The 27,126-nt window shown below is 34.8% G+C and overlaps 1 protein-coding gene across 1 annotated transcript; it reads left to right on the forward strand.

Moving 5' to 3' along the window:
* The first annotated feature begins 422 nt into the window (after window positions 1-422).
* On the forward strand, window positions 423-26,531 carry LOC139149030 (thioredoxin domain-containing protein 16-like). The gene is made up of 18 exons (XM_070720527.1): window positions 423-898; window positions 1,830-1,912; window positions 2,949-3,025; window positions 4,936-5,010; window positions 7,450-7,571; window positions 11,620-11,710; window positions 11,939-12,086; window positions 12,583-12,743; window positions 13,094-13,184; window positions 13,706-13,862; window positions 15,137-15,289; window positions 19,436-19,673; window positions 20,841-20,977; window positions 21,398-21,482; window positions 22,784-22,925; window positions 23,416-23,579; window positions 23,859-24,049; window positions 24,355-26,531. Exons 1-18 carry the CDS (start codon window positions 727-729, stop codon window positions 24,573-24,575), a joined length of 2,508 nt encoding a protein of 835 aa, XP_070576628.1. The 5' UTR covers window positions 423-726; the 3' UTR covers window positions 24,576-26,531.
* The last annotated feature ends 595 nt before the right edge of the window (window positions 26,532-27,126 follow it).

Genomic DNA, 27,126 nt, shown 5'->3' on the forward strand with positions numbered 1-27,126 from the left:
TATCTTGTGAAAAACAGACAAATGGTTGAATACAAATGTTGATGAACTATGGATTTGTTATTCAGTATTAATTTAATTACTTCACATGATGTATCTTTGCCTGCGCAGCATTTAACATGTTTTCCATCACAAATTTATTTTGTATTCAGCACTTTATTAAATTCACACAGAACACAGACCACAGAGATCTAGATGAAATAATTGTGTCCGGCACTTTAACCCATCAATATTTTTATATCAACTTTTGATTCAGAATTAAGACAAAGTATATTCGAGTATTTAGATAGCATATGGCGTCTGCAATAAAATCACATTAGTAAATGTCAGCAAAATGGAATTGCTGTTATCTGATGGTAATTTGTTTATGAAACTATTGAAATCACTTTTACAAATTAAAACAAGCTATATCTATGACAGTCACTATCCCCCGGGTCTATCTATAGAAATTAATATTATTTATATTTACACATCAAATACCAGACATCTATAGAACATTATAATTGGACATTACAGATTGTAATATTTACGAAGGAGAAATGACTTTATGACATCAAAGACTTTTACAGAAATTGATTGACGAACCTGACGATCGCGATCATCAGGTCATTTTTCAAGTCCAGCAAGGTAATCCCCCCACCCCCGATAATAATGGTCGTTCCCACACAAAGAAAATTGCGGAGATGTACATGAGACGCAACCGGATCATGTGACTTCATCAGACGAAAGATGGCAGCCTACACGAAAGCTTCAGTGTCGCTGATACTAGCACTAGCCATAGTTGGAACAGTGTGTACTTCGACAGCAGCGGTTGACGACTTGTTCAACTCGCTGACAGTGCAAGAATTTAAGGATTTCAAAAAATCTCCCTTCGTCAGGGTTGTTTACTTCTACAAAAAAGGTACGTGTAAACGGTCTCACCACGACGGGGTCGAGAGCTCGGTGGACGGTGGTTCACTCACTGCATGCACTGAGTGCGGCCCCGCCACGAGCTAATGCACGGGTATCGGCACTGTGATTGCTTGTAGTCTAGCTACTACAGGGCCGTACAAGCGACTGCCTGAGCGTGTAATACATGCTGCCGAGAAACCTCAATCAGAGCTGCAGGGTGTCAAATCAAAATGATAAATGTCAAGTTAGCCAGTGCCCAATGAGTGCTGACGTGTTGTTTGTTAGTTTACTTCCGTGTTTATTTCCGGTCCGTGTACCGACTTGTATCAACCTGCCTACTATATTTGATATACTATACATAGTGTAGATTCACCGTGGTCGGACCATGCATTTTCTCAATCATTTTGTGGAATCTCTGTTGACTATTCTTGCTTCTTTTTTTTTGCACAAAAAGCACATCTTTGCTGGCTTTGAGCATGTAGTGAAAGTGACCAGTGTGTATTTGTGTGATGCGGATACGACAATTTTCTAGAGACGGATGCTTGAATAGTAGAATTTCTTAACTTATTGTATTATTGACCATGAGCACCAAGACAAGTTCTGTTCAATCTCTGTAAAAATATAACTACTACTGTAACTGCTCGGCACTTTTTCATTCAGAATAAATTGTAATTATGTATATGTCTTCAATTTACAATTGATGCGCCAGTGTAATTCTGCTATTTCTAGTAATGGCAGTACATTTCTCCATAACGACATCATCAACTGGAATTGATTAAAGGTGTATCTGTGTAGTAACTATCTGATTTCATACAGCAAACAGACTTCTTTGTCATCAATGTGCAATGCAATTTTTCTGCATGGAAATGTGCAGTACAGCGTTGTTAATTCAAATCTCATTTATTTCGTAACTCAATATTCCCTTAATGTTTCTTTTTCAGATGTACCAGCTTTGACACGTTTCTTAAACAATTTCAAGGTTGCATCTGACATGTTAAATGATTACGGTGTCAGAATAGCCACTGTGAGTATTTTCAGTGTCATATAGACAGACTGCCACTAGAGCTAGCGAGAATTAAGACGAATAACAGAAGGGTTGCAGATTAAACAAAATAGTATCCAAAAATAAATTCAAAATAAATAATACTGAAAGATTATTTGATCCGTATATACAGTTACAACCAGCAGCAGAAATAATAATGGGAAAATGAAACTCTTACCGAACAAATGATAATTTTTTTCTAGGTTTTTAACCTAGAAATTGAATCAAATATGCCATAAAACAAATCCCTTATTTCTATCTAGAAATTATTTAGTTTTTAAGAAGGAATCTAAGTCTACAGTAGGCTGTCACTTCCAGTGATTTTGTCAAAATATACTAACTCCTGAATGATATTCCAGCGAAAACATTCATCAGAATAGTGACACATTCTTTATATGTATGTGGATGTCTTTTTCAAAACAATAAGGCAAAGAACAAAACCTGAAGCACATAACACTGGTTTGATATTTTTTTTTGTTTACCCTTTTCCTGCCAAGTTCATATTTCACCATCAGGTCAAGTTGGTTAAAACTAGTAAAGCAAAACTTGTCCCATATGGTACGTTTTAACAAAAGACTTGAAGATTTTAAGGTCCCTTAAGACAGAGATACTATAAACATAATTTTTTAGACTAAGGCTGCTATAACATACCAAGCCTAGTGGGTGAAAATACATATGGTTCTGGCTCAATATCGCTTTTCACTGAGTTGACTGATGGGGAAGTGATATTGCCTGGCAGGTAAAAGTTTAAACCAGAAATAGGAGTGAGTCTCTTTCATGAGTTTCCGTTTTGATATAGCTTCTCTATGGATACCGTATAAATCACATGATTGAAGACTTCAAAGATAATAACCTTACCATAACGCTGTGTCATTCAGGTCCAAATATCTTTAATAAGCTTCATAAAATTGGTGAAATACAGAGATATGTTTCCTGATACATTCATCCGTCATATTAGATACTCATCATCATTTGACGTGTTTTATAACATTTCTGTTGCTATGGTGACATTTCTCAGGTGAACTGTCTACAAGAGTCTGTGAAGGAGTTTTGTGAAAGGGAGCACCAAGTTGAAAATAATGTCATCGTTTTTAAGTAAGTGAACTGTACAAATGTTTCTTTTGTACTCTGTGTTATATAAGGCCCCAAAAAATAATAGGTTTGTTTCTGGTCATTAATATGTGGCAAAAATGATGCGGTGACGCGATTTTTTTTTTCAATTTTTTTTTATTTTTGGTGGAATTTGATATATTTTCCCTTTTTTTCCACAGGGGCAAATGAAAAACAGGAGAAAAAAAAGGATTGATGCGCACATTTCGAAGTGATGCGCGCACTGACCAGAAACAAATCAATTTTTTTGGCCTAATTAATGTCTTATCAAAATGCCTGCTTATTTTTCAAAAGGTGATCTTTTGACACTTTTGACAGTGTAAAGCAAAGCTGTTCAGATATACATCTAGTTAAATGCTATATGACAGTAAAGAATACAAAAGATACAAAATCATAAATGAAAATTTGTTGAGGAAATAAAAATAGTATGTAACCACAATCTTTGATTTAATTTTGTCACTTGAAGATTTCAAGAGAATGAATACTATCCCAATTTTATATTTATTTACTTATTTATTTATTTATATATTTATTAACATTTTTTATAGATCAGCAATGCTTCTGTGTACATTTTCACTAAATCTACAGTATTAACCTGAAAATTTATACAAAATGTCTGAGCCAACTAGTACTAGCCAACTAGAGGTGCCTGACAATTTCCTGGTTAGCCAGTTAAGAAGCAGAAAACATCAGGAATATAATTGTCATCAAAGGGTCACCCTCTAGTATGATTTCACTGACAAGAAGCAGTCATGTGTGTTTGAATTTCAATCATGATCTATGATTGCTTTGGTGACAGCGCTCCCTATCATAATTAACCAATCGACTGCACTGTATAATCATCAAGGTTATTCGTGGTCTATACATAATAAATGGTTCAGAGACATCTTTTTTCCATCAAATTAAGGTTTAAATAAATGTACAATTATCAATTCACAAGGGTCAAAATTCATTTACTGTGTGGGTTGATGTCTCAGTTTACCAATCAGCTGAAAACAAAATTTGCATGGTACGGTAATTATCGGTTTTCTTAAACACTACTGTAAGTTAAAACATGTAATTAACTGCCATATCAGTCAAATTCTCCTTCAGAAAGATAAATATTTTGAATTTATGTTAGGTTTTCAATATTTCCATCTCACATAATGTATTGTTAACGTGGAGAATAAATTACTATCACATGTTGTCAGCTTAGATTTTGCAAAATTTTTAGGATCTCTACACATTGTACAAGTATCATCAAGGCAGTGTGAAATTCAAAACTCAGCTCTCACTCAACATACAGGGTTCCTTCAGTGTCAATCAAATTTTTGTCAAAGTGTCTCACAGACATATAAATTATAAACATTATAGATTTATTTATGAAAACATTAGAGGAAAACAAGGTACATGTACTCAGTTTTCTATTCAGATTCATGAATACATCTACTTTTGATATTTTGCATACAGGTCATGTATTTCTATTGAGTCTCTACCTGTGAAGGCTGTGGCCACACTTGAAACAGTTCTGATAAACAGAAATTAACTTATCATTTGTGAAGGTACAATATAGCAGGTAAAAAAAATTGTCTGTGCTCAGTGCAACAGTCATGAAACAGCACAAAATTACCAGCGAGACTTTTGTTTGAAATTTCTAGTACTGACACATGCCTGGAGCAACATACAGTCAAGGTGTGGAGTTCACCATATTAGTCATGAATGGTGTTGGCATGGTAACAAACGTGTGTGTCTTCATTGGTCTCTGCTACCTCCATGGTTGTAGTATGTGTCTGCATGACTACAGCATTGAAAAAAATCATGCAGTCACACTACTCTTGATGATGGCAAAAGTAGAAGTGAAAACCTCATACCAGAGCTGGAATTAACTGTCTATCATGTTTTTGTTTTTTAATCAGGTATGGTAATGTGATGACTGAGATGGGACTGGATTCAATGTTTAACGTGGATGCAATAATGTCTAATCTATTACAGTTAGTATTGTCTCTTAGTATTGTCTCTGTATATCTGGTGTAAACTGGTAAAATGCATTTTCTTTACAGCTATTTCAGTGGAAGGGACAATGGTAACACAACAGAAAATACTTCTTTGAGAATCAATTATATTTAATCTGATCATACAGTTATCATGAGGGTAAAATGAATCTTGAAAATTGCTGTTTGTAATCAAATTTTAATAAGACACTTGAACACATGTCTTTAAAAAATTGTTTTAAAAAAAAAATGGTAGTGTTGAATATGCACTCACAGACAAACTGGATGCACAACAATTAGGAAGGACTATAAAGATCAGTTATGTGTTGTCTTGATAAGTCCATCACTTTTTGGAGACTCAAAGTTTGCTATATTGTAAATTTTTTAATTAATTATGCAAGATATTTTTATTAACACTCATCTGTTAGTCATTGGATGTTATTAAAGGCTCAGTAGCTGTAACTTTCCATTATTTTTCACTATTTTTGTTTTGTATGACGTCAATTGTAAGGTTTATGGTCTATAAACCCCCAAAGCATATTGAAGCACCTACTATTAATGCACTGGCATTGTTAGCATTTCAATTCTAGTCCAGACCTACACATGTACAGTCTGAGTTGACAAGCTGAATACTGTGTATCTCAACATTCTTCGGGGTGTAGAACAAGAAACTGTAGTTGACATTGAAAACCAAAATATTATAAAAATATTTCAAAAGATACAGCTAGTCGACCTGAATATCCTGCATGAGTCACTGGGTTTTGATCAATGTTTGAACTATGATATCTAGAGACAGATACAGTTAATAGAGACAATTACGACCCACACAAGTTAATTACCATTATTGCAATAATTTGTGCCTGAATCCATAATGCAATTAACCAAGCCGTTCAATATTAACTGAAATATCCAGAGAGAATATTCATGGAACAGCTTTTAATTTGCGATTTCCTGTAGATGCTCATGGAAGTTTAATGAATTTTAATTTTAAAAATCCAAAAGTCAAGATGAAGAAACATTCATCTTCTTGATGCAACTTTAGTGAGAACTGATGAATAGATTTTTTGGAAATTTGAGAAAATCTTCTAATCAACTATGTGGTTATAGAGCCTGCCTTGTTATCAACATCAAACCTGTTCAAACTGATGCACAGTGCAAATGTCCCTTTGAAAAATCCGTCTGTCACAAGCAAAGATTAGGTTGTCCACCAACCAATTATATTCTGCTTAGTAATAGGTAACTGGGATGGTTGTGTCTCCAGCTTGTATTATCTTTCATTTCATCTCAGATACTGTAAACATTGATGGTACATTAATGCAGTGATGTTCCTACACAAATGATTGACCTTACACGTTCTATTTAATCAAATGGGTAATGTATTCAATGCCTATGCAAAATCCAAAGCAGTGTACATGAAGATCACAGACAAGTCTTTTCTGTAGGCTGTTTTCATGTCCTTCAAAGCTCCACATTTGATGAGTGGACAAATTTATAAATAGCTTATAACCCTTCCTTTAATATGAATCAGTGCAAGCACTTTTGCAAAATTTGAAATAATCAATTTAAAGTTTTATCAATTTTGAATTCTGTGGCAGTGAGGAGATGACAAATTGTTGATTTAAAATAATGATACAATTTTGTGAATGGAAAACATCAAAGACATTCTCATCAAATAAATAACTTTAAATTATATTCATGGCACATACTGGCTTTGATGCCGTATTCTCTTTTGTCTTGGTACAGTTTCATTGGAAATCAGAAATAAATATTTTACAAATCTGGGCATGTCCTTTGCCAAAAGCTCCTCATTGTTGCTGTCACAGTGAATTGGTTTGTGTCCATGTGTTTCTACTTTGACTACAAGAATTGACACTTGAATTTTCCTTCAGAAATATTCTAGACAAATCAGTGCAGCTATGAAACTAAAATCAAAACTTTACCATCAAGTAATTTGTGCAACAGACAATGTTAAGATTCAACCCAATTTTAAAGAACATATCAGCATCCCAAAATGTTGTTTTAGGCATTTGTGAAAGGTAATAAGCAAATCTGAGTTGTTATAAATTCTAAGTATTATTTTGCTAGTTTGAAATGCATGTCATATTAATTATGAGATCATACTTTGATTTTCATGCTTTATGTTTGTATATCCAGTTGTTCTCTATATAATTGGATTTTGAGAAATCCATCGGTTTTCATTTTCAATCTCTCTACGTCAACATTGTACTTTGATTAAAGTCAGACACCACATGATCAGCTGTTCTTTTATGTTTTTTTATTTTTTGTATGGGCAGTAATGTAAATATAAATTTAATCTTTTTTCCTGCTTCATTTCAAGTTCTGTATTTGTCTTTTCTTATCTGTGGAGCAAACGAATTCTACTTCACAAAGTCAATAATGATATGAATGGCGTAATGCTTTCCTGATTGGCTTTTGTAGGATGGTGCTTCTCAGTGATGTTCCAATCATCCAGAGTAAAGATGAACTTGACACCATGATGCAGAGGAGCAGAGGTGCAAAGGACATTCTGTTTTCGTATCAGAAAGCTGTCGGCACTTACGGTAGGTACTTGGTTTTGCTGTGCAATTATCAAAGAGGACATATATTTGGGAAAGATGAATCTGTAGTAATTAGAAGTAAGGTACTTAATTACTTTTCTGTCTCATCAGAAGTGTACAATCCTAGAATTGTCAATTAGCTACTTGCCACTTTTTGTTGGTTTGTTAAAGCTCTGGAGAAAAGCGATACAGATGTAACCTGACTTATTCACACACAGTGTTATCAGTGGCTTTTAACTCAACCAATTTCACACAGAAAAAGACAAATTCAGTTTCTAAATCTGGCTTTTTGAGCATTACTGGAACCATAGACTCTATGCTGGAACAAACTAGAAATGAAATGGAGAACTTACCATACTCACCTGCATATCCAATGAGGATGCTTTCAGGGTATTCATATGCAGATTAGTCAACCAATAAGAAAAACACCCAACCATTCAAAGAAAGGTAGAAGAAAAAAATAGGAAAAGACATTTCAATAAACATACGTACAATTTTCTCAGGTACAGTGCCAAGAATGTCCCTTCCATTGTAGGTATGAAGTTTTAATAGCAAATCTGATGTGTATATGTTAATATAAATGCCTATGTGTGTTATCAAGAAGAAATATATGCAGGCAATTGAAGACTGATGAAAAACATAACTCTGATTTTTTGCCACCCATACATGCATGGCATTTATGGTTGATATGTACACATTCACTTGGGTAGACATTTGCACAAGTATACTCCAACATACTGTATATTGATTACACACACCTACACACAATACTTGGGTATCCACTGTTTCACACCCCTTCCCATGCAATTCAGCAAGATATAACTGGCTTCATTAAGTGACACCATGCAGGGCCTATCATTTTATTGTTGATCATCTGATGCATTTGAATGACATTGCTGTTGGCAAACGGGAAAATTAATATTCCAAAGTATGACCTCTCATAAAATGTCTTTTTTTTTTGAGATCAGAGATGAGGTTGGAAATGATGATTGCTGTAGTGTGCCTCCAGGCTGATTCCCTTTGAAGCCATGACTGATGGCTCTGGTCTCTTTAATAACAGATTTCTCATCCTTTTGTCCATTAGTCCATCTATACCAATCCCTGCCAGTCTCCGTAACACGATGCATTCCAAGACTATGGCACCAGCTGCCCACATAAAGGAAAATTGCATTCTGTCATGTCAAGATACACTTTGATGCTGTTACAGTGTATTTTAAAAGAAAAAGGCAAAAAAATATTTGTCAATGGAACAAACAAACATTGGATTCACATAATACTGTTAGACTTGCTGTCATATTTCCAATTGGTGTGTTGCAATACCAAATGTCATGACAACATAGCATTGATACTTGATACCCGCGAGCCAGCATTGATTTTATTCGGATAAATTTTGATTATCAAAAATAACAATGAATACTATGCACACTCTGATTACAGAAATAAAAGTTGATATGAGGAACAAAACTTGAAAAAAAATCAAAAGTTACAGCTACTCAGGGTTTAAAATAGAATATCATTCCCTATTCAGCCTCTCCTAATGGCCATAATATGAATGAATCATTGTAAATTGTAAAACATTTTGATGACATAAAAGCTAGTCATCTTGTTCTATGTATGTTTTCTGTTGTATTGTCCATTCATGGACAAGATAACAGAAGACAAGATAACTACAAGATAAGAAGATAACTACAAGATAACCTTTATAAAGGTCTTCATATTCCATTTGCATTACAATGGATTTTATTACATCACCATTGTGTGAAGACTGAGAACCATTAGTAGCATAACCAAGGTCAATGTTATCATATCAGCATAACCAACCAAGGTCAATGTCATCAGCTCCCATTGACTAGACATTGTAGAGCAAAAAGGAACAAATTTATTCAGTTTTTATGTGCTTGGCCACTAGCATTTACATGTTCATTGTCTTCAGCTGTCAATTACTACATTTTTTAGTCCCCACGGACACCGTCCGGGGGGACTTATAGGTTTGGTCATGTCTGTGCGTGTGTGCGTCCGTGTGTCCGTGCATCCGTCCGTTCACGCAGATATCTCAGAGATGCCTGAAGCGATTTCATTCAAACTTGGTACAAGGATTACTTCATATGTAATACAGATGCACGTCGATTTGTTTTGTGATACGATCCAATATGGCCGCCAGGCAGCCATTTTATTACGATTTTTTTCATGTACAAAGCCATTACTCAAGCATGTTTCTACAGATTTTTTTCAAAGTTGGTACAAGGACATTGACCAATGTCATAGCTATGCACATCAATTTGTTTTGAGATACGATCCAATATGGCCGCCGTGCGGCCATTTTGTTACGATTTATCATGTACAGAGCCATAACTCAGGCATATCTCAACCAATTTTATTCAAACTTGGTACAAGGACATCGACCTATGTCATACACATGCACATTGACTTGTTTTGTGATACCATCCAATATGGCCGCCGTGTGGCCATTTTATTACGTTTTTTCATGTCCAGAACCATAACTCAGACATGTATCAAGCAAATTTATTCAAAGTTGGTACAAGGAGATTGACCAATGTCATACATATGCATGTTGATTTGTTTTGTGATACGATCCAATATGGCTGCTGTGCGGCCATTTTGTTATGATTTTTTCATGTACAAAGCCATAACTCAGGCATATTTCAACCGATTTTAATCAAAGTTGGTACAAGGACTTTGACCTATGTCATACATATGCACATTGATTTGTTTTGTGATTCGATCCAATATGGCCACCATGTGGCCATTTTATTACGATTTTTTCATGTCCTGAACTACAACTCAGACATGTATCAAGCGAATTTATTCAAAAGTATTTTTATCACAGACCTAATGAAGAGGACTCTATCCTCTCTGAGGACCTGTAATCAAAGCACCAATTAACAAGTGGGGACTGTGTCATCAACGATGACTTGTTTTTTGTATAGCTGGAAACAATATTCATGTTCTTTCTGTGGAATCATGAGCATTCATTGATAAGAATTGATGGTTTATACAACGACACAGCTCCAGAATCTTCTCTCATCTTATTTGTTGTACTCGGTGAATTCATGAGGGGCTAAGTCCCTAAACACATTTCTGTCTCTCACTTTTTCTAGGATGCTACTTGTATGCATCTACCACACTGATCAGTTTCAAATGAAAATATCATAGTCACCATCCAACAACATCAAGAAGTTATGTGAAATTTCTCAATATCAAATCCAAGATTACCACTTAACTTTCCATGAAGACTGAATTTCTAGTTTGATAAATACAAGATGGTGAATTCTAATATTTTATTTTACCCTCCCTCTTTCTGAATGCTGGCAATTTTGAATTGGTAAAGTTCTCTTTCAAGGCTTGTAACCATAATTAACAAAGAACAGCTGAAAGATGCACTTAACTGTTAATTAGCATAACAATAGCCTGTGAAGAACTCTCACAGGACCAGAATCCTTGTGGAACTTTCATGGAGGAAATTCACTATGGCCATCTCTCTAGAAATCACATTTGTCAAATATCACATTGATATCTTTTGAGAACTAGTAATTTATAGTATTTCTGGATAGATTTCTCAGGTTGACACCCATTCATTCATGACTTCCTTCCTGATGACAGTGGGGACTTTTCTTGCACTCTGCAAAGTCTCTTATATAATTGGAGATAGTTCTGTCTAAGTCCCTCATTGTGTTAATTACCAATTGTCTAATACAAACTTCAAAACATAGTTGGTGATTTGCTTAGCATTGTCAGTTCTTATTTTGAAATCATGGTTTGCATTTCAAAAATTCTGTACATGCATCTGCTTTACAGCAGAAAAAAACAAACCTAGAAATAATGTTCCACCAAGAAATAATGCAGAATAGTAGAAGTTGTGATGTTTTGATCAAGAAAAATGGATTTATGAAATGGAACAGTACAGCATATGAGTATATCTTGCTTGGAAAACATTGACAGAACAGTGTTAAAATAGGTAGTATAGGTATTGAATTCAACTCCATAGTTCAACATGAAAAATTCCTTTGTTTTTGTCTTCTTCTCCATGCAGAGCATAGAATATTCCTTGAAGTAGCATTTGTCTATGGTCAGCAGTACAAGTTTGCATTTACAACCACGCCTGAAATTGTATCAGTGATAAGGTAAGAAGGTATTAAACAGACTTGTACATGTAAAGTGAGTTTGTACAGCTGAAGTGATCATTTCCTTCTCAAAAAGCGTCTTGAGTTGTTACAAATGAGTAACTTATCTACTCTCATGAAATCTGAACTAATCATATTAAATTCCTTGTACAATCATTTAGTCTTTTATAAAACGATATTTCATTTAATAATCAAGCTTTGTCTTCTGTTTTTACTTACAAATTGCAGTTCCACAGAAGTAAGAACACCAGCAATTTGGTACCTGCAGTGTAAGATCTCAACTAATGACCAACCCTGTCCAGCACTTCGATACACTGGACCAATGAACCTTGCTACCTACTCTAGATATATGAAACTTATCAGTATCCCAAATGTGGTATGTAAACCCTTAGTCCTCAAAATGCTGCTGTGTGCAATAGTGTTATAAATGTACCATAAAGAGTTGTAAGTGTGCCATATAGAGCTATATAAGTTGTAAGGGGGCAGTGTAGATTTGAAAGTGTGCCATAGAATGCATGGTTTACAAGCTTGCTTTTGATTCATTGGACCTGCAGACGTAAACAAATAATTACTTTGTATATTTGTGCACTGTCATATTCCAATTCAAGCATGGGGTACACTGGACATCCTCTACACATCATCATACTTTGAAACTTACTCAAAATCAGATTCTACAATTAGAGAAATCTAACGGTCACCACAGCAACTTTTTCCCCACATATAATTTCCCCATTTTGTCCCAAGTATGTTGCTGGTATTTTTCATTCAAAATGTGGAATCCAGAGGAAAATGTAAGAGTACAATTGATACGTCCAATGAATCCATTAATACAACCAGCAACATTTTGATATCTGTGATTCATTTGCATGCAGATCGATGCCCCACCTCCTGAAATGACCACACATTTTCAAGATCTGAAAATGCATCAAACTTATATTTTCACTGAAATGTCATCCCACGAGGCAACTAAACAGCTGATCTCAGAAATAAGCCTGGAGTACATTGGTTTAATGGGTTTCATCATAATGGATATGTAAGTCACTTTTTCATTGCCTAAAAAGATGATATAGTTGCCGGGTGTTTGTTGTCATCTTTCCATCTATAGTCATCTACCACCTCCTTTTCATGTGGATATACACAGGTCAAAATACACATGTAGAAAAGTAAAACTATTTAAAGTGGCAAAGTGTATGAATTCTCAAATACAGTATTGCATTCTGACATGGAGCTCTGATACAAGTCATCACCAGAACTAAGTTTGTTAAATATAATTGTGTTCAATATCTCATGTTCTTTTGAGGAAAGTTCATTGTTTGTTTTTTGCAGACTGAAAATTGCAGTGAGTTCATGATGATGAGTTTGTGTTGTTGATTATAATTTCAGAGAAAAGACTAAAGGAGAAATTCTACAGTCACTTGGTTTTGATGTACAGGAGAGAAAACTACCATCATTGGCCATTCAACCATTTGGAGATGTAAGTGTCCATCTGTTCTCATTACATTAGGCCTTTCAATTTTCCTCTTTGAGTCCACTGCTATCAATGAATAGATGACCCAAGGATAGGTTTTCAAGTCTATGAATAATACAATTTTGTGATAATTTCTTTTGATTGTTAAATTTCCTCTTATCAAGATATTCCTCTTGGGAGTTCAGCATAAAATGATTAGTGGGATTGATTACAACATGAGTGAGTAAGCATGTACATTGAGGGAACCTATCAGTGATGTTGTCAATAGAAGAATAAGTTTGCTTGTGCAAACATGTTATTTTGTATGGCATTACAGAATTCAAATAATCTTTCAACATTCACATGTCTAATGGCATCTTGTGAGTTTTATTTTGATTTGACAAACCACTGAAAGAATTGAATGATCATTAAAAGTCTAAGTAAAAATATACTCAGCAATTCCTTTCCTTAACACGGAGGTCATCTTGCTTGAAGTGATGTATATAGCGCCCCCTAAGTTCAATTTTCTGTCAAAACTGTAAACACAGCCACAGCTACAATTCATGGACATTGAATTTACAAGAACCAACATCAAGAACTTTGTAGATGCTATTTTGGAGTCGCTGATTACATCTGAAGAAGAAGGTGATCAACACGATGGTGGAGAACATTTTGGTGATGAAGATGATGTCTTTGAAGTGCCAGGTGAGTAATGTTAAAATTGCCTCCTGTAAAATTTATCAACAGTTAAACTAGAGAATATGCAATAAAAGGAAAATCCCGCCACAAAAAAGTGTTTCTAGGCTGTTGTACAAACTGCTGTGGATCACATAGTGAGTGGCAAAACATAAACACTGTGAAATCAACGACTCGACGGAAAATATTTACAAGACACAAATTCAGAATCCACTGGAAAAAGGTGTCCTTTATTTATGTGTAAAGCCTTTGTCACATTGTAAGGAATTCCAAAGCTGTGGAGCCTCATACATGAAAGCCCTTAACCTCTGTGTTTTCAGTCTGTGGTGACATACACAATATTTAATTTCAAAGTTTTATCAGAATGGAGAGGCAGCAAATGATGAATATAGAATGAGCTTGACCATTTAGTATCTTGTCAGCTGTTAGAAAACTTTTTTGTAGAGACACTGAATATGCAGTAATCTCCTACTAGCTTTGATGCGTGAATATTTCATAAAACATGTCTTTGATTTATGTATACAGCCTTTGTCACACGGTGATCTTGAAACCTTGCAGGGTTTCTGTTTTTTTCCAGTGTTATTGTAGAATCATTCAGTAGCACTAGATTTTCTAGATTTAGCAGTGTCATGTTCCCGTGTCATGTTCTCCATCAGACCAAGGTGTTTCAAGGTTTAAGATTGCTAGGACCCAAGGTAGTCCCATGGTTTGTCCTGTTGGCTTTGGCAAAATGATCTCTCTGAAACAAACACTGAGAATAATTTGTAAAGAAACTTAGAAAATCACTTATATAAATAGGCATAGCACAAAGGTTGCTGACTGACGGTGCTATAGCTTGTAAAGGAATGTTATTTATAAAATCTTCAATTTGTTCATTTTTATAGGACATTAGCTATATGTTTGAGTTGGGTATGAACTGAACTAGTAACTCCAGAACTTTGTAACCTGATGACTTCCAAATGCATTTTTTGTGTCGGGAAATTTATTCATGTAATAACAGTTGACCATTAGCACAATCATACACTTTGTTAATATTAATAAATACTCATGATGCCCTTTCATGGACTGGTATTTTATTTTTTCTCATTTTTTGGAATGGAAGAGCTTAATTCTGGTCTCATTTTTCTTTCAACATGAACCAGCTGATTATATACAAAGCAGATACAAAAATCTACAGCGAGCAAATATCAATGTTCCGTAAAATACATAACTTGTATCTTCTGAATCAAATTCTAAACATCAATATACCGGTAATCTTTTTTTATTCAATTTTCCTGTAACAGCTGAAGAAATTCAAGATGACCCCATCGCAGAGGATGCCTATGGGATAAGATACAAGAAAGTTGATATGGAAAGTATTCCTTCTCTCACGGACAAGTCATTCACCACAACACTGACAGAGAAGCCATGCGTTCTGGTCATGTTTTATGTTCCCTGTGAGTATAACTAAAAAGTGACCGTAAAGGTTTATTTTTCATCAAATGAGTAAATAGAAGTGAAGGGGCTTGTGGAAACAGTGCATTAGAGCAAGAAAGTATCTTGCTAGTCTTTCTGTTATGAAGGTTTCCCATCATTGCTCTCCTGTCAAGGGTTTCTACACATGTCCAATGTTTCATAGGTGATTAGCGCCCTCTACGGAAATGATGTTGAGTCCACACTGATGACAAACTTAAGTCATCAAACAACAGTATCTTAAAAATCATTTTTTATCAAAAAATGTACCAGTATCAACCTTAAAACGTGTTTGAATGATTTGAAATCAAATATCCAGTTGTTCTGTGGAAATAAGTTCTGACTTTTGGTTTTCTGAGATCAGAGGTGAAATTATGTAATACTGAAAGTCCAGTATGTGAGACATACCAGTAATTGTAAGGGCATTTACTGTTTTAGCGCAGGCAGGCAACTTTTTAGCTCCAGTATCAGCAAAATATATAACTTATCATATATGTTGATTGTCCATCTGTCAACCCTCAATAATTGACCTCCACTTGGAAGCTACTTGTCTGGGACTCCAAAGAATGATGTAAGTCAGAGCTATTCAAATTGTGAGGAAATGTCCAATGTTTTATTTTGGGGCAATTATTGCTGTTTTTGGCAATGAAATCTTGTTCTCAATAATCCACCTGTCTGATTGCTTTGTAATTGTTGAAATTGTGAAAGTATTTTGAGGCAACTATTGCCATTTTCGTAATTAAAAACTGCTGTTCTGATAGCTTTGAAATTTAGCGTACAGATTGATAAGGATGACGCAAGTCAGATTTGTCAAAATGGTGATGAAATCTGCAATCATATAGTTTAGGGGTTCAAAAACAACTGATAGCCATTTGACAATTATAGCAGGAAATCATTGTTACATCATATAACTGACTGATTCATACATTTGATAAATTAGTCTTTAAAAAATTACTTCCATTATAGGTCAGCTTTTAGCATTTGTTTTTCACATTCATCACAAATAAAACTGCTATGATTTATTATATCACAGCAGAGATCTGTCAGCCTCTGGTTCCCTTGTGTCAATTACATGCTCAGTATGTAGATGGTATTTTCCCTGGATTGCATGCTAACAAGTCCCTGGGGAATGAACTGTGTCCTCAAACATATGCATCTTGAGAATTCACTTCAAGGAACTGTAGAAAATTTGATATCAACCACACCATGTGTGGTATTTGTCCTGACAACATTCCCAGGGACCTGAACATGTAAAAGAAAACGCAAAGGTGGGCGTTTGGCTAAGTAGTCAGCTCAGGTTATTGGCCAAAGATACTGGCATTATGCATGTCTTGATGATGATGGTGGTGGTGGTGATGTTTATGATGCTGCTGCTGATGACAATGATGATAATGATATTACTACTACTACTACTACTACTACTACTACTGCTCCTCCTGATACTAATAACAATAATAATCATTGTAATAACGATGATAAGAATCCCACTGAGAACATACTGGCATTCAAAATCAGAATTGGACAAACTGATATGCAAATCTAGGCATTACCATGGGTATAGTTTTGTTTGTTTAATTATTTGTTTACTTTGTGCTTTTATTTACATAATTATTTACTTATTGATATTTTTACTTATTATCTTTGAGAAGACAATACTTGACCAGAAAACAATAATTCAATATAAGAGCTGCATACACCCAACTATACGTAACATATACTGACAAATAGTCAAGAGTATATTTTGGGGCACAAGCTCTCTAAGGCGTTTGCTCCCAGTGTTTTTGTTTTTTTTGTAAAAGAATCATCAGCATGAAAACATGCATTCTAGAGTAGAGAGACTTGGCAAGACAGAAGCCCACGTAGATATACACATGATAGGAGTTCAGAAGTGCCTGGCTAAACATAAACCATGGACAAATATGGCAATATGAGAATTTTTTTTCAATTCTTGCCTCAAGGAGAATTCTTGTACGTCAGTAGTGTGTCACATTATGTAGCGACTGACTCATTGAGAATAGAAGATGTAATATGATGCACACAAGATCTTTCCTTGCAGTCATGCCCATACAGAAGCTATTTCTGCCAAAGCAAATGTGACAGATATTAACAAATGTTCAGAGTATATTTAGGGACCCAAACCCACTTTGATAGGCAATGGCTGCTATAATTGTTTATATTTTGGAGCATGCATTCTATAGTAGAGACTTTGCATGACAGTAGCCCATGTAGATAAACCAATAAAAAACTTCAGTAGGTACCCGGCCAAACATAAACCATAGACAAATATGGCAATATTAGAATTTTCTTTTGAATTCGTGCCTTAAGGAGAGTTCTTGTACGTCAGTAGTGTATCACATTGTGTAGCGACTAACTTGATAGATGCATTACAAAGCTGTTTTTGAGAATAGAAGATGTAATATGATGCACACGAGATCTTTCCTTGCAGTCATGCCCATATAGAAGCTATTTCTGCCAAACCAAATGTGACATATACTGGCAAATGGTCAGAGTATACACAGGGGCCCAAGCCAACTTAGACGTTGGTTCCTATTGTGTTGTTTTATGGAGACATGCATTCTCGAGTAGAGAGTTGGCAAGACAGAAGCTTACATAGATAAACTCATGATAGAACTTTGGAAGGTACCTGGCCAAACATATACCATGGACAAATATGTCAATATGAGAATTTTTTTTTAATTTTTGCCTCAAGGAGAGTTTTTGTACGTCAGTAGAGTATCATATTATGTAGCGACTGACTCGTCGGACGCATTTTAAAGCGTTAACCCTTTTCCTGCCAAGTCCATATTTCACCACCAGGTCAAGATGGTTAAAATTAATGAAACACAACATATTCCATATGATGTATTTTAACATAATACTGTACATTTGAAGGCTGTTGAAAACATAATACTGTAAAGTTGATTTTTTTTGGACAAAAGATGCTATAACATACCAAGCCAAGTGGGTGAAAATACGTCATTTTTTGGCTCAATACCGCTTTTTACTGACTTGGCTGATGGGGAAGTGATACAGTTATTACTGTCTCGCAGGAAAAGGGTTAAAGCTACCTCTTGCCAAATTTATTTCTTGTACTTTAGTTCCTCCCCCAGCAGCAGTTTCATCCAGTGTTTGCTGAGTTTTGTAATTTTTGCCTTACCACACTCCTTGAGTGTGTTGTTGGGCAATAAAATAAAGTATAAAGTATAAAGTATCTTTGACAATAAAAGATGTAATATGATACAAACAAGATCTTTCATTGCAGTCAACCCATATAGGAGCAGTGTCTGCAAAAAGAAGCTATTTCTACGAATAAAGTAATAGTAAACAGAATGTAATTTCCCAGGAGCATATTTTGGTGCCTGGCTGTCTGATATAACTCTGTAGATGGTTACAAATATAGAAGACATAAATTATTAATACTCAGCAACTTCAGACAGACTTAATCCTTTCTACTGTGAATGGATAAATTTCTTATATTTAGCGCAACAGATTTAAGCAGGTATTTATGAACACTTTGCTTGAAGTGCTGATTGTCATATATTATGATAAATCAGTCATGTGCACGTGGGGAAACACGGGGAAACTTGCAAAACAGATGAAAATTCTGTTTGAGTGCTGAATGCAGAGTTTCCATGGTGTTCAAGTCACTCACTGCATGAACAACATGTTGAGTTAGTGTCAATTGCCATCCTGTTTAATTTCAAAACGTTAGACAAGGTTTATTTCTGTCAAGAATGACAGCAGCCGTTTTATATGAAACTGTGTGTTCAGTAACCATTTACTTATCATGTGACACCACTTGTTTACTTTTACTGTTCCTGCAACTACCATAAAAACCTGAATCAAAATGCAAAGGGAATACTCTTTGCTTTTGTGATAAAAAACATCAACCTGTACGTGTCATATGGGTTCTATATATTTTCTACTGAGTATTTGGTAGATTCGACAGAAAAAGTTTTACAGTACTACTGTTGTGAAATCAGCTCTGTATTTATTCAAAATTTATTTACTTTTGAATTATAAAATTTGTTTACTGAGGTATAAATGTAGAACATTGGAATCACTGACTCTTGATCAATTACCGTTACTGAATAATAATTAAAAAACTATATTTTTCTTGTGTTTAATAGGGAACGCTGTGACTCAAGTGTTTATGGACTCCTACAGCATGGCAGGCAACATGCTCACAATGCAAAGCTCTGATCAAACAACTCCCCTGGCGAAGGTTGAGTGCTCAGAATGGCCAGATGTGTGTGCAGAGAACAACGTAACGAGATATCCAAGTTTTTTGTTGTTCAAAGATGGCAAGTTGGTTGATGAATACACTGGAAGGCTTGAAACACAGAGCATCGTGAAATACATGGCATTGTGAGTTTTAATAAATAATATATGCTTTATAACACTCATAGATTTTTTACTAAATATAGAAATGTGCACATGAACAAATTGAACAGATTTTGTCTTTCTGCACCTGCTTCATAACCATGGCATGTTGTCGGATTTTTTGATACGTGATTTTTAATTTCAATAAAAACATCAGTGTGAAGTGACAATTCAACAGTTCCTGTCGAAGGAATTTCTAAAAGTCATGTCAACATTTTTGGCTAAAGATTTATTTTTGTAACGCCATGAGCAGGAGGGAGTCATCCCCTCTGGGGCTGTGTGTACAGGACCATACGACAAGTCTGTTGCTATGCGCAACATATGCCAACATGCCATCATCCAAAAAAGTAAAATGGGGGTTGTGGCGAAACTGGTGACCGTGGCCAAAGGGATGCAACCTTAAAGTTTATGTGGCAAAGTCTTGCAGTGATTGAAAAGCTACAAAATTGGTGAACTATGAACATGCACCAAATGCTGAATTTGCGTCACATTTGCTTGAAATCATCGCCAATTTCTGGCAAGAGGCAATGTTTATCAACAACAAAATCGTTTGGCCCCAGACAAGACAACTCCGTTCCTATTAAAGCTCTTCCAGTGACATCTTAATACAATATTCAACTCACATTTAGAGAGTTATTAAAAATTTAAAATCAATTCTAAAATTAGATATCAATTTTAAATGTACATGTTGGTGTGGTTGTATCTTTTCTTTACCAAAATTGCAGTGTTATGGAAAAAATGAAGAAGACTATGCCTGTTGGGCATTTTCTATATCACTAATCTCCATGACTACGTAACTTCCAATTAGCTAAGCTGCCGAAACTGATTCAAGCAAAATAAAATTGCAATAGATTCTGTGAAAATATGATTTCCAACATCATGCTGTCATGGCACCAATGATCAAAAACTTAGTGATCAATAGACTTATTCCAAACTGATCAGTTATCATCACAAGATAAATTGGTTGTCAAACTGAATTAATGCTTTATGTTTTGGAAATCATTCTGTAAAAAAGGAGCATATCAGATAATCATAATGTCAGCCCATCGTGACCTGCGCCAGTCTGGGATTTGTACATAAGCCTACTGTGCTCTAGGCTATGAATGTGCAAAACCTGTCACCATGACAACGGTAACTACATTTCTCTTTCAGACATATGGGATCTAATCCTGTTATCATGACAACCAGGGAAGAGGCTGACTCTTTCACAACTGGAACATTTTTTCCTAATTTAGAAGTTGGGCTACAAACAGCTGTTCTAGGACTCTTTGACAATGAAGAAACATCAGGTAATTTTCTATGACGCGTATTTTCATCAAATGTGATGGAATGTTGCAAAATTTGTAAAAGTGAGTTTATTGTTAGGAAATTAGATTTAATGCAAAAAGTTATATTCTGCAGTTTGGTTGCCTACTGTATAACACAGAAATGAGTTGAATCTTTTGTGAATTTCACTGCTTGGTTTCTGTATTCTTCATAAGAAATCCGATTTTCAACTTAAATTTTAAATTTGGAAACTCCCTTTTGGATGACTGTCAAATCTCATATCCTCTACGTAGGATCTATCTATTTACATCTAATAGTTACCTGTTTGTGTGGGGTATTTCCAGTATTACTCTGGGGATTTTCACAAGTTGCTGTGAGAATTAAAAGGAAAAGTCTGTTTTGACCTCATCATGCAAATTTTATATCTCCATATCTTTGTACAGGTAGTGAAGCATTCAGAGCAGCAGGTGCTCAACTCCAGGGTAAATTCATTCTTGGTATCAGCCAAGGCAGTGTTGCTAAGGAAGTGTAAGTGAAATTTAACAGTTGAGGTACTAACTTCATCGCTATTTTTGTCACTGGAATTTGAGATTGCAAGTACTAGTGTGTCTGTTCAGGGAAAATTACTGCAGGCTGCTCTATCGGTTTTACAAAAAGAGTATATTTTAGTGGTGAAGTGTCTCCACGACAGTCTTATTCCATGATGACTGAAAAATATATTTGTCAAATGCCTTTTGAACGGCATATCGTATGTTGAAATACCAATTTTTCAAATAACATTCATAAATAATAACCATTACAGATGTTGAATGATCATACGGTATTTCAGTTTCTGAATATCATATACGATGCCATGATCCCACAAAGAAAAAATGTAGTAATATTTAGGTAAACCTGACTTTGCACAATATACCGGGAATATGCACCTTGCTATTTGGCTGTTGACACAAGTGGGTAGACTGTCATTATAAGACTTGCTAATGCTATGAAATCCCCAATGGACATCACCAGAGAATGTACATCTCTACTCAGGTTGCAGAAGGCCGTTAGTTTTCTGCTCTGCAGGGTATGACCTTTATATCACAAGGGATTATTTTTTTTAATCAGAGGTGGCCTTTTCCAAGAGCAAAAACTGTGAAGTAGACTGTTTGTTTTTTCAAAATTGCAAATTTGACAGAGCATAGCCGAAACACTGTGTGGTGAAATAATCTTTTGCTGTACTGAACAATTTTAACAGAATCTCACTGTGAATTAGTATAACTAGTCCCCTTTGATCAAAAGACAAGCATTTAAACACTAGTGTACATACTGTAAAAACCCTATCACTTTGACCAGAAAAAATAATTGTGATTTTAAATTATCAAATTATCAGGAAATCAACAAATCTGAAATAATTTTAATGTCAAATTATTAGAAATTTCCACTTTTTTGACAATTCATAAGTGACATGCATCTTGGATGATTAAAACATAAAGGCAACTTTCCTCAAGTCCCAACATAGACATATTCCCTACTGTACATGTATTGTTCTGTGTATGTTATGAAACATGAAACATAAATTGTTCCAAACAGTTTGTCATGATAGGTTGGTAGAATGAATAGAGATTGAGAAAGTTCCAATTTCCATTTGTGGTCGAATTGATAAGGATAAAATAAAATTACGTTTTTGAAGAAAAAATAGGGTGGTTGAAATAAAAGAGTGGTCAAATTGATAGGGTTTTTACGGTAAATGTCTTCCTGATAGTAGGAGACTGGTATTTATCAAAATGATGTCATTGGCACTTGTTCTCTTTTCACAGTCATATCTCCAATTTTTTTTTCCATTTTAGGGCACAAAAATTTGATACAGTGGTACCAAGTGTTGTGGTTGTAAAATTTAACGACGAACATCAGCCCTATGTTGTGTCACAGCAAGACTTCACCGCTGAGAATATAGTTGATTTTATCCACCGTGCAAGTCTGCCAGTATACGTAAGACGATCCTGAGATATTAATACTTTCTGTGAATCTCTTTCTTTACTGTAACACAACAACTTCATACAGTGAAATACCAATTACATGAAAACCTAGCATCCAATGCTTCCTTTTTAATCTAGAAATCATTCATCTTTGTGTATTTTCACTCACTATTTATGACTTAAATACTTAGCATCTCTCAGTTCCAGGATTTGTACTTTTGCAGACAGACTGCCATCATTGCTCTATGTATTGCTTGGTAAAGGAAAATTTCTTGCAACCAGTTCTTCTCACCAGAAGAAATACATGCTTGGACATCTGGCATTTAGTAGACAGTCCAGCTGTGCAACATGACTTACGCACACGTTCAATTGTTGTTGTCAATACGTTCAAGTGATGTTGAAATGTCATGAACTTACAGATTTGTTCCTGTACGAGTAAAATACTGACAGAATCTACCCTTGATATCTTTCTGAATCATAGAATGCTTTTTGTTCTCTACCAGACTGAATTGACATCCAGTAATTATATTGAGTACCAATCCTTGCATAAACCATTCTTGATACTGTTTGGAGTAACAGAGGACATCAGTGGCAAGGCAGGTACAGCAATGGCTGTAATTGCCAAGAGCGGAGAATTCCAAGATGTGATCTTCTGCTACATGGACATGTAAGTGAACTTTTTGCTGGTAAAGCTGTTGTATTACTTTGAAATCCCTCTTGCTATCACAGCAAAATGTCTGGTTGTTCTTGGACCTTCTCTGAACATTGTGAAATATTTCAAAGCAAATCGTTGTTTTTGGTTGAAAAAGTTTGAAGAATTGTCAGAAAATGAGACTGAAAAAGTTAGAACTCAAGAAAATTTGGTTGCATATATGACAACCTCGTCATAACTTTGAACCCTACAGCAAAATGTAAATTGTGCTTCCTCTGTTTGTGTGTATTCAAGTGAGGCGGAGAGGTCAATGGGTGCCTACATTCTTCATACGTATACAAGTGATCCGTCTCTGCCAGCATTAGTCCTTGTCAACCACAATCAAGGCAAACTGTACAACTATCCACATCCATATGACATGAGTGAGAGTGGCATCAGAAAGTGGTTAAAACAGATCCAACAGGGAAATGTAATAACACATACAAGTAAGTCTTATGATTAGTTAAGGATATATATATATTTAGAAATGAGTTTATATCTGCTATGTATTACCCATATGTCCACATTCTTTACTATCGAATTATGTGAGGTAGCAATTCAAATTACATATTTTATATAGTGCCCTTGAATGGGCTGCCCATAGGATGATGGGAATTCTTTTTGATAAATCTGATTATGGTATTAAAAATCACATGTATAGATGTACCCAGTTATTACCAGTCATTCATTTGTCAACTTTGACATCTGTCATCTTCAAGCATTCTTACCTCCCTACTCTGCTATTTTCCAGGTGAGCTGCTTGACGGCAAATGGAAACCTATGATGGCTGGGTATGATTTCCTGTCATTCATTGACTCAGAGAGGGGACTAGATGATGATAGTAATGGGATGTCAAATGGAGACCAGGAGATGATTCATGGGGGAAGGTTTCCAAGAGCCGCAGGCACTACTACACCTTCACCCAAGGCTGAAAATGAAGGCGTTCACAGTCCAGTGCACACAGAACTGTAGTCGACAACTCAATGCAAGGGTTTCACAGCAACAAAATGACATCTTTTAGATGGTTAATGTAGTTGTAGAGGGGGATACGATGTAGTGGCAGAGATTTAAAAAATGTCAAGATAACATACTTGTATTCTTCAGAATCCAAACCTGTATTTCTGAATTTCAAAGCTATTAATCATGACAATTTCCCCATATTTATGTACCTGGCATAATCACAGAAAATTTTACAAGAGTTCACAAGGTTATTTTTCAAAGTATAGCTCATTTTGAAAATAATAGGTCTGAGCCATCATCATTAAATAAAAACAAAATTATTATTATTATTATTGAAATTCAAAAACAACACAAAGAAAACTGTTTTATGTTTTATGACCTGAATTAACAAGGCGTGTTTGCTAAAAAGAAATTTCCTGTTGCTCCAAGCTCCAAGCTCCATGGCTAAAAGTCTACTTTTTCAAACAGAATTTCCTCAACTTGTGCTTTTATTACTGGAAACTAACTACTTTTGTAAAAGTTTACAAAAAGTTTATTTTTTGAGAAATTTATGCCATTTTTAAATATTTTGAAGAAGAGATTTTAGATATCAGATAAATGTATTTATTGATGTTCAAGCCCTCAGCATAGATTCATATTACATTCATTCATCCATCCATCAATCATGATCTTGCATTTTTAATCCTAGAACCTAACTCTGAACAGATGTTATTTTGTGAAAATTTACTATCAAGTTTGACTCCAAGAAGCTCATCTTCTACAGCCACAAAATTGAATTTCACCTGAAGTGGTTCAATTCTAGCATTCTCTTTCATGAAAGCATTGAAACTTAATTAAGACTCAAAAAAGAAAACATATCAATTATAACTTACTTGTTTAATGTTGGTATTATGATTTGTATGGACTATATTTGTGATTGTTGATGAGTAATTGTGTAAGGTTTATTGTTCAATTTTTATGTATATATTGATACTTTTATGAATATACTGATTACAAGCCATCACTACTGGAAACACAAAAAGAAAGACATTGTGTCCAGTCAAACGGAACATCATAAAGGCTGTCATTCCTCTACAAGTAGACAAACAAATGCCATTATATTGTTAAAAACAGTGATACAGTCAAACAATTGACTTCATGTTGGATTTAAATATCTCTTGATGTATTTATTTCACTTAGGACGGATGGTAATTTTTAAAGAAAATGCAAGGAATTGTGTCAAATAACAATTTAGATATCCAAAATGCAATGATAATCATGTATTCACAAGGAGCTGCTAAATGATTTGCCTGGCATATGTCACCATCACATCTCATCATGATCAAACTTAGGTTTTATCATAATTTTCAATATTATTATCAATCTTGTCTAACGGGAGAAGCAATTTCATGAAAATATATTTTCTCCTGACAAACAAGAAAAAAGAATTTGATCATTCTTGGAAGAGATTTGGCAAATAGACTTTAAAAAAGTAAGCTGTTTCTATCTTCATGTGGAACAACAACAGTGTGCAATATTGTTTTTTTTCTTGCCGTATTTCATAAATTTATTAGACTTTAAATTTTCATGTTTTTCCATGCAAAATCCTTTATGAAGATTACATTTAATCATCAACAAGTTCATGTAAACATGCATTGACTGAATTAACACTGTGGTCTTATCCAAAGTTTTAAATTATGCTTGACTATTTCTTTTATTTGATCAAATATAAATGAAAATTTCAAGATTGTCAAAATATGAAATCAATTAATTAATTAAACAATTAATGGTGAAGAGCCATAAATTATGTAAAAATAATAATCTTTTAATGAGGAGTAACATTATTAATCCATTAATTATCACTAGCTTACATAGTCAACACTCATGATCAGCTGATACACAGTCTGGGACAGAAGTGAGATATATGTTTGATTGTGAAAATTTTGTCTGAAATGAATAAATGTGTTATTCTTGTAAAACCATGCAAAATTTGTCCTTGAATGAGTTTTAGATTGATTTCTGCCATACACATTGCTACACTAGTTGTAATTTGCAAGTTTGATTGAATTCAGGTGTGGAGACTTGGTTTTTAGCTCACTTCATTCAATGAAATTCTACATGTAGTGTCTTAGGACCAACCTGAAGACATAAAACATCTCTAAATCTTATCAGATACATCTGAGTTGTAATCTGTGAAGTTTTGATAAGCAAAGTTACTTTTGATAGTAAACTTTCACTGCTTAAATATCTGATTCAGCAGCTTGAGTTGTCCAAGCATTAATGATGTAAAAACACACACAGTAATCCTGCATTTATCAAAGCAAAGCTGTGTAGTGACAGTGTTGGCTGTTTTATGTTTACCACTGTGGTATACTACAGCTCTATGTTTACCATTGTTTAAACTGTAAACTCAATCTCAGTCCCTCAACAATTTTCAACAGAGAAACAGAGACGAAAGAAAATCTTTTAAAAATCAAGAAACCTGCATCAACAAAGTTGCTGATAGGTCAGTGTTCCTGTATTTCTGTTGCTTCATGATTTGATGTGATTGTTTCTAAGCAGACACGGTTTTCTCATCTTCTTA

Source organism: Ptychodera flava, chromosome 14 (assembly GCF_041260155.1).
Source record: "Ptychodera flava strain L36383 chromosome 14, AS_Pfla_20210202, whole genome shotgun sequence".
NCBI classification, from domain to species: domain Eukaryota; kingdom Metazoa; phylum Hemichordata; class Enteropneusta; family Ptychoderidae; genus Ptychodera; species Ptychodera flava.

What these genes read in the sequence shown, in the direction of transcription:
- LOC139149030 (XM_070720527.1), top strand. Translation starts at nt 727, where the DNA reads ATGGCAGCCTACACGAAAGCTTCAGTGTCGCTGATACTAGCACTAGCC. An exon ending in GAAATTGTATCAGTGATAAG is followed by an intron (nt 11,711 to 11,938) that starts GTAAGAAGGTAT and finishes TACAAATTGCAG; the next exon opens with TTCCACAGAAGTAAGAACAC. An exon ending in AAATGTAATAACACATACAA is followed by an intron (nt 24,050 to 24,354) that starts GTAAGTCTTATG and finishes GCTATTTTCCAG; the next exon opens with GTGAGCTGCTTGACGGCAAA.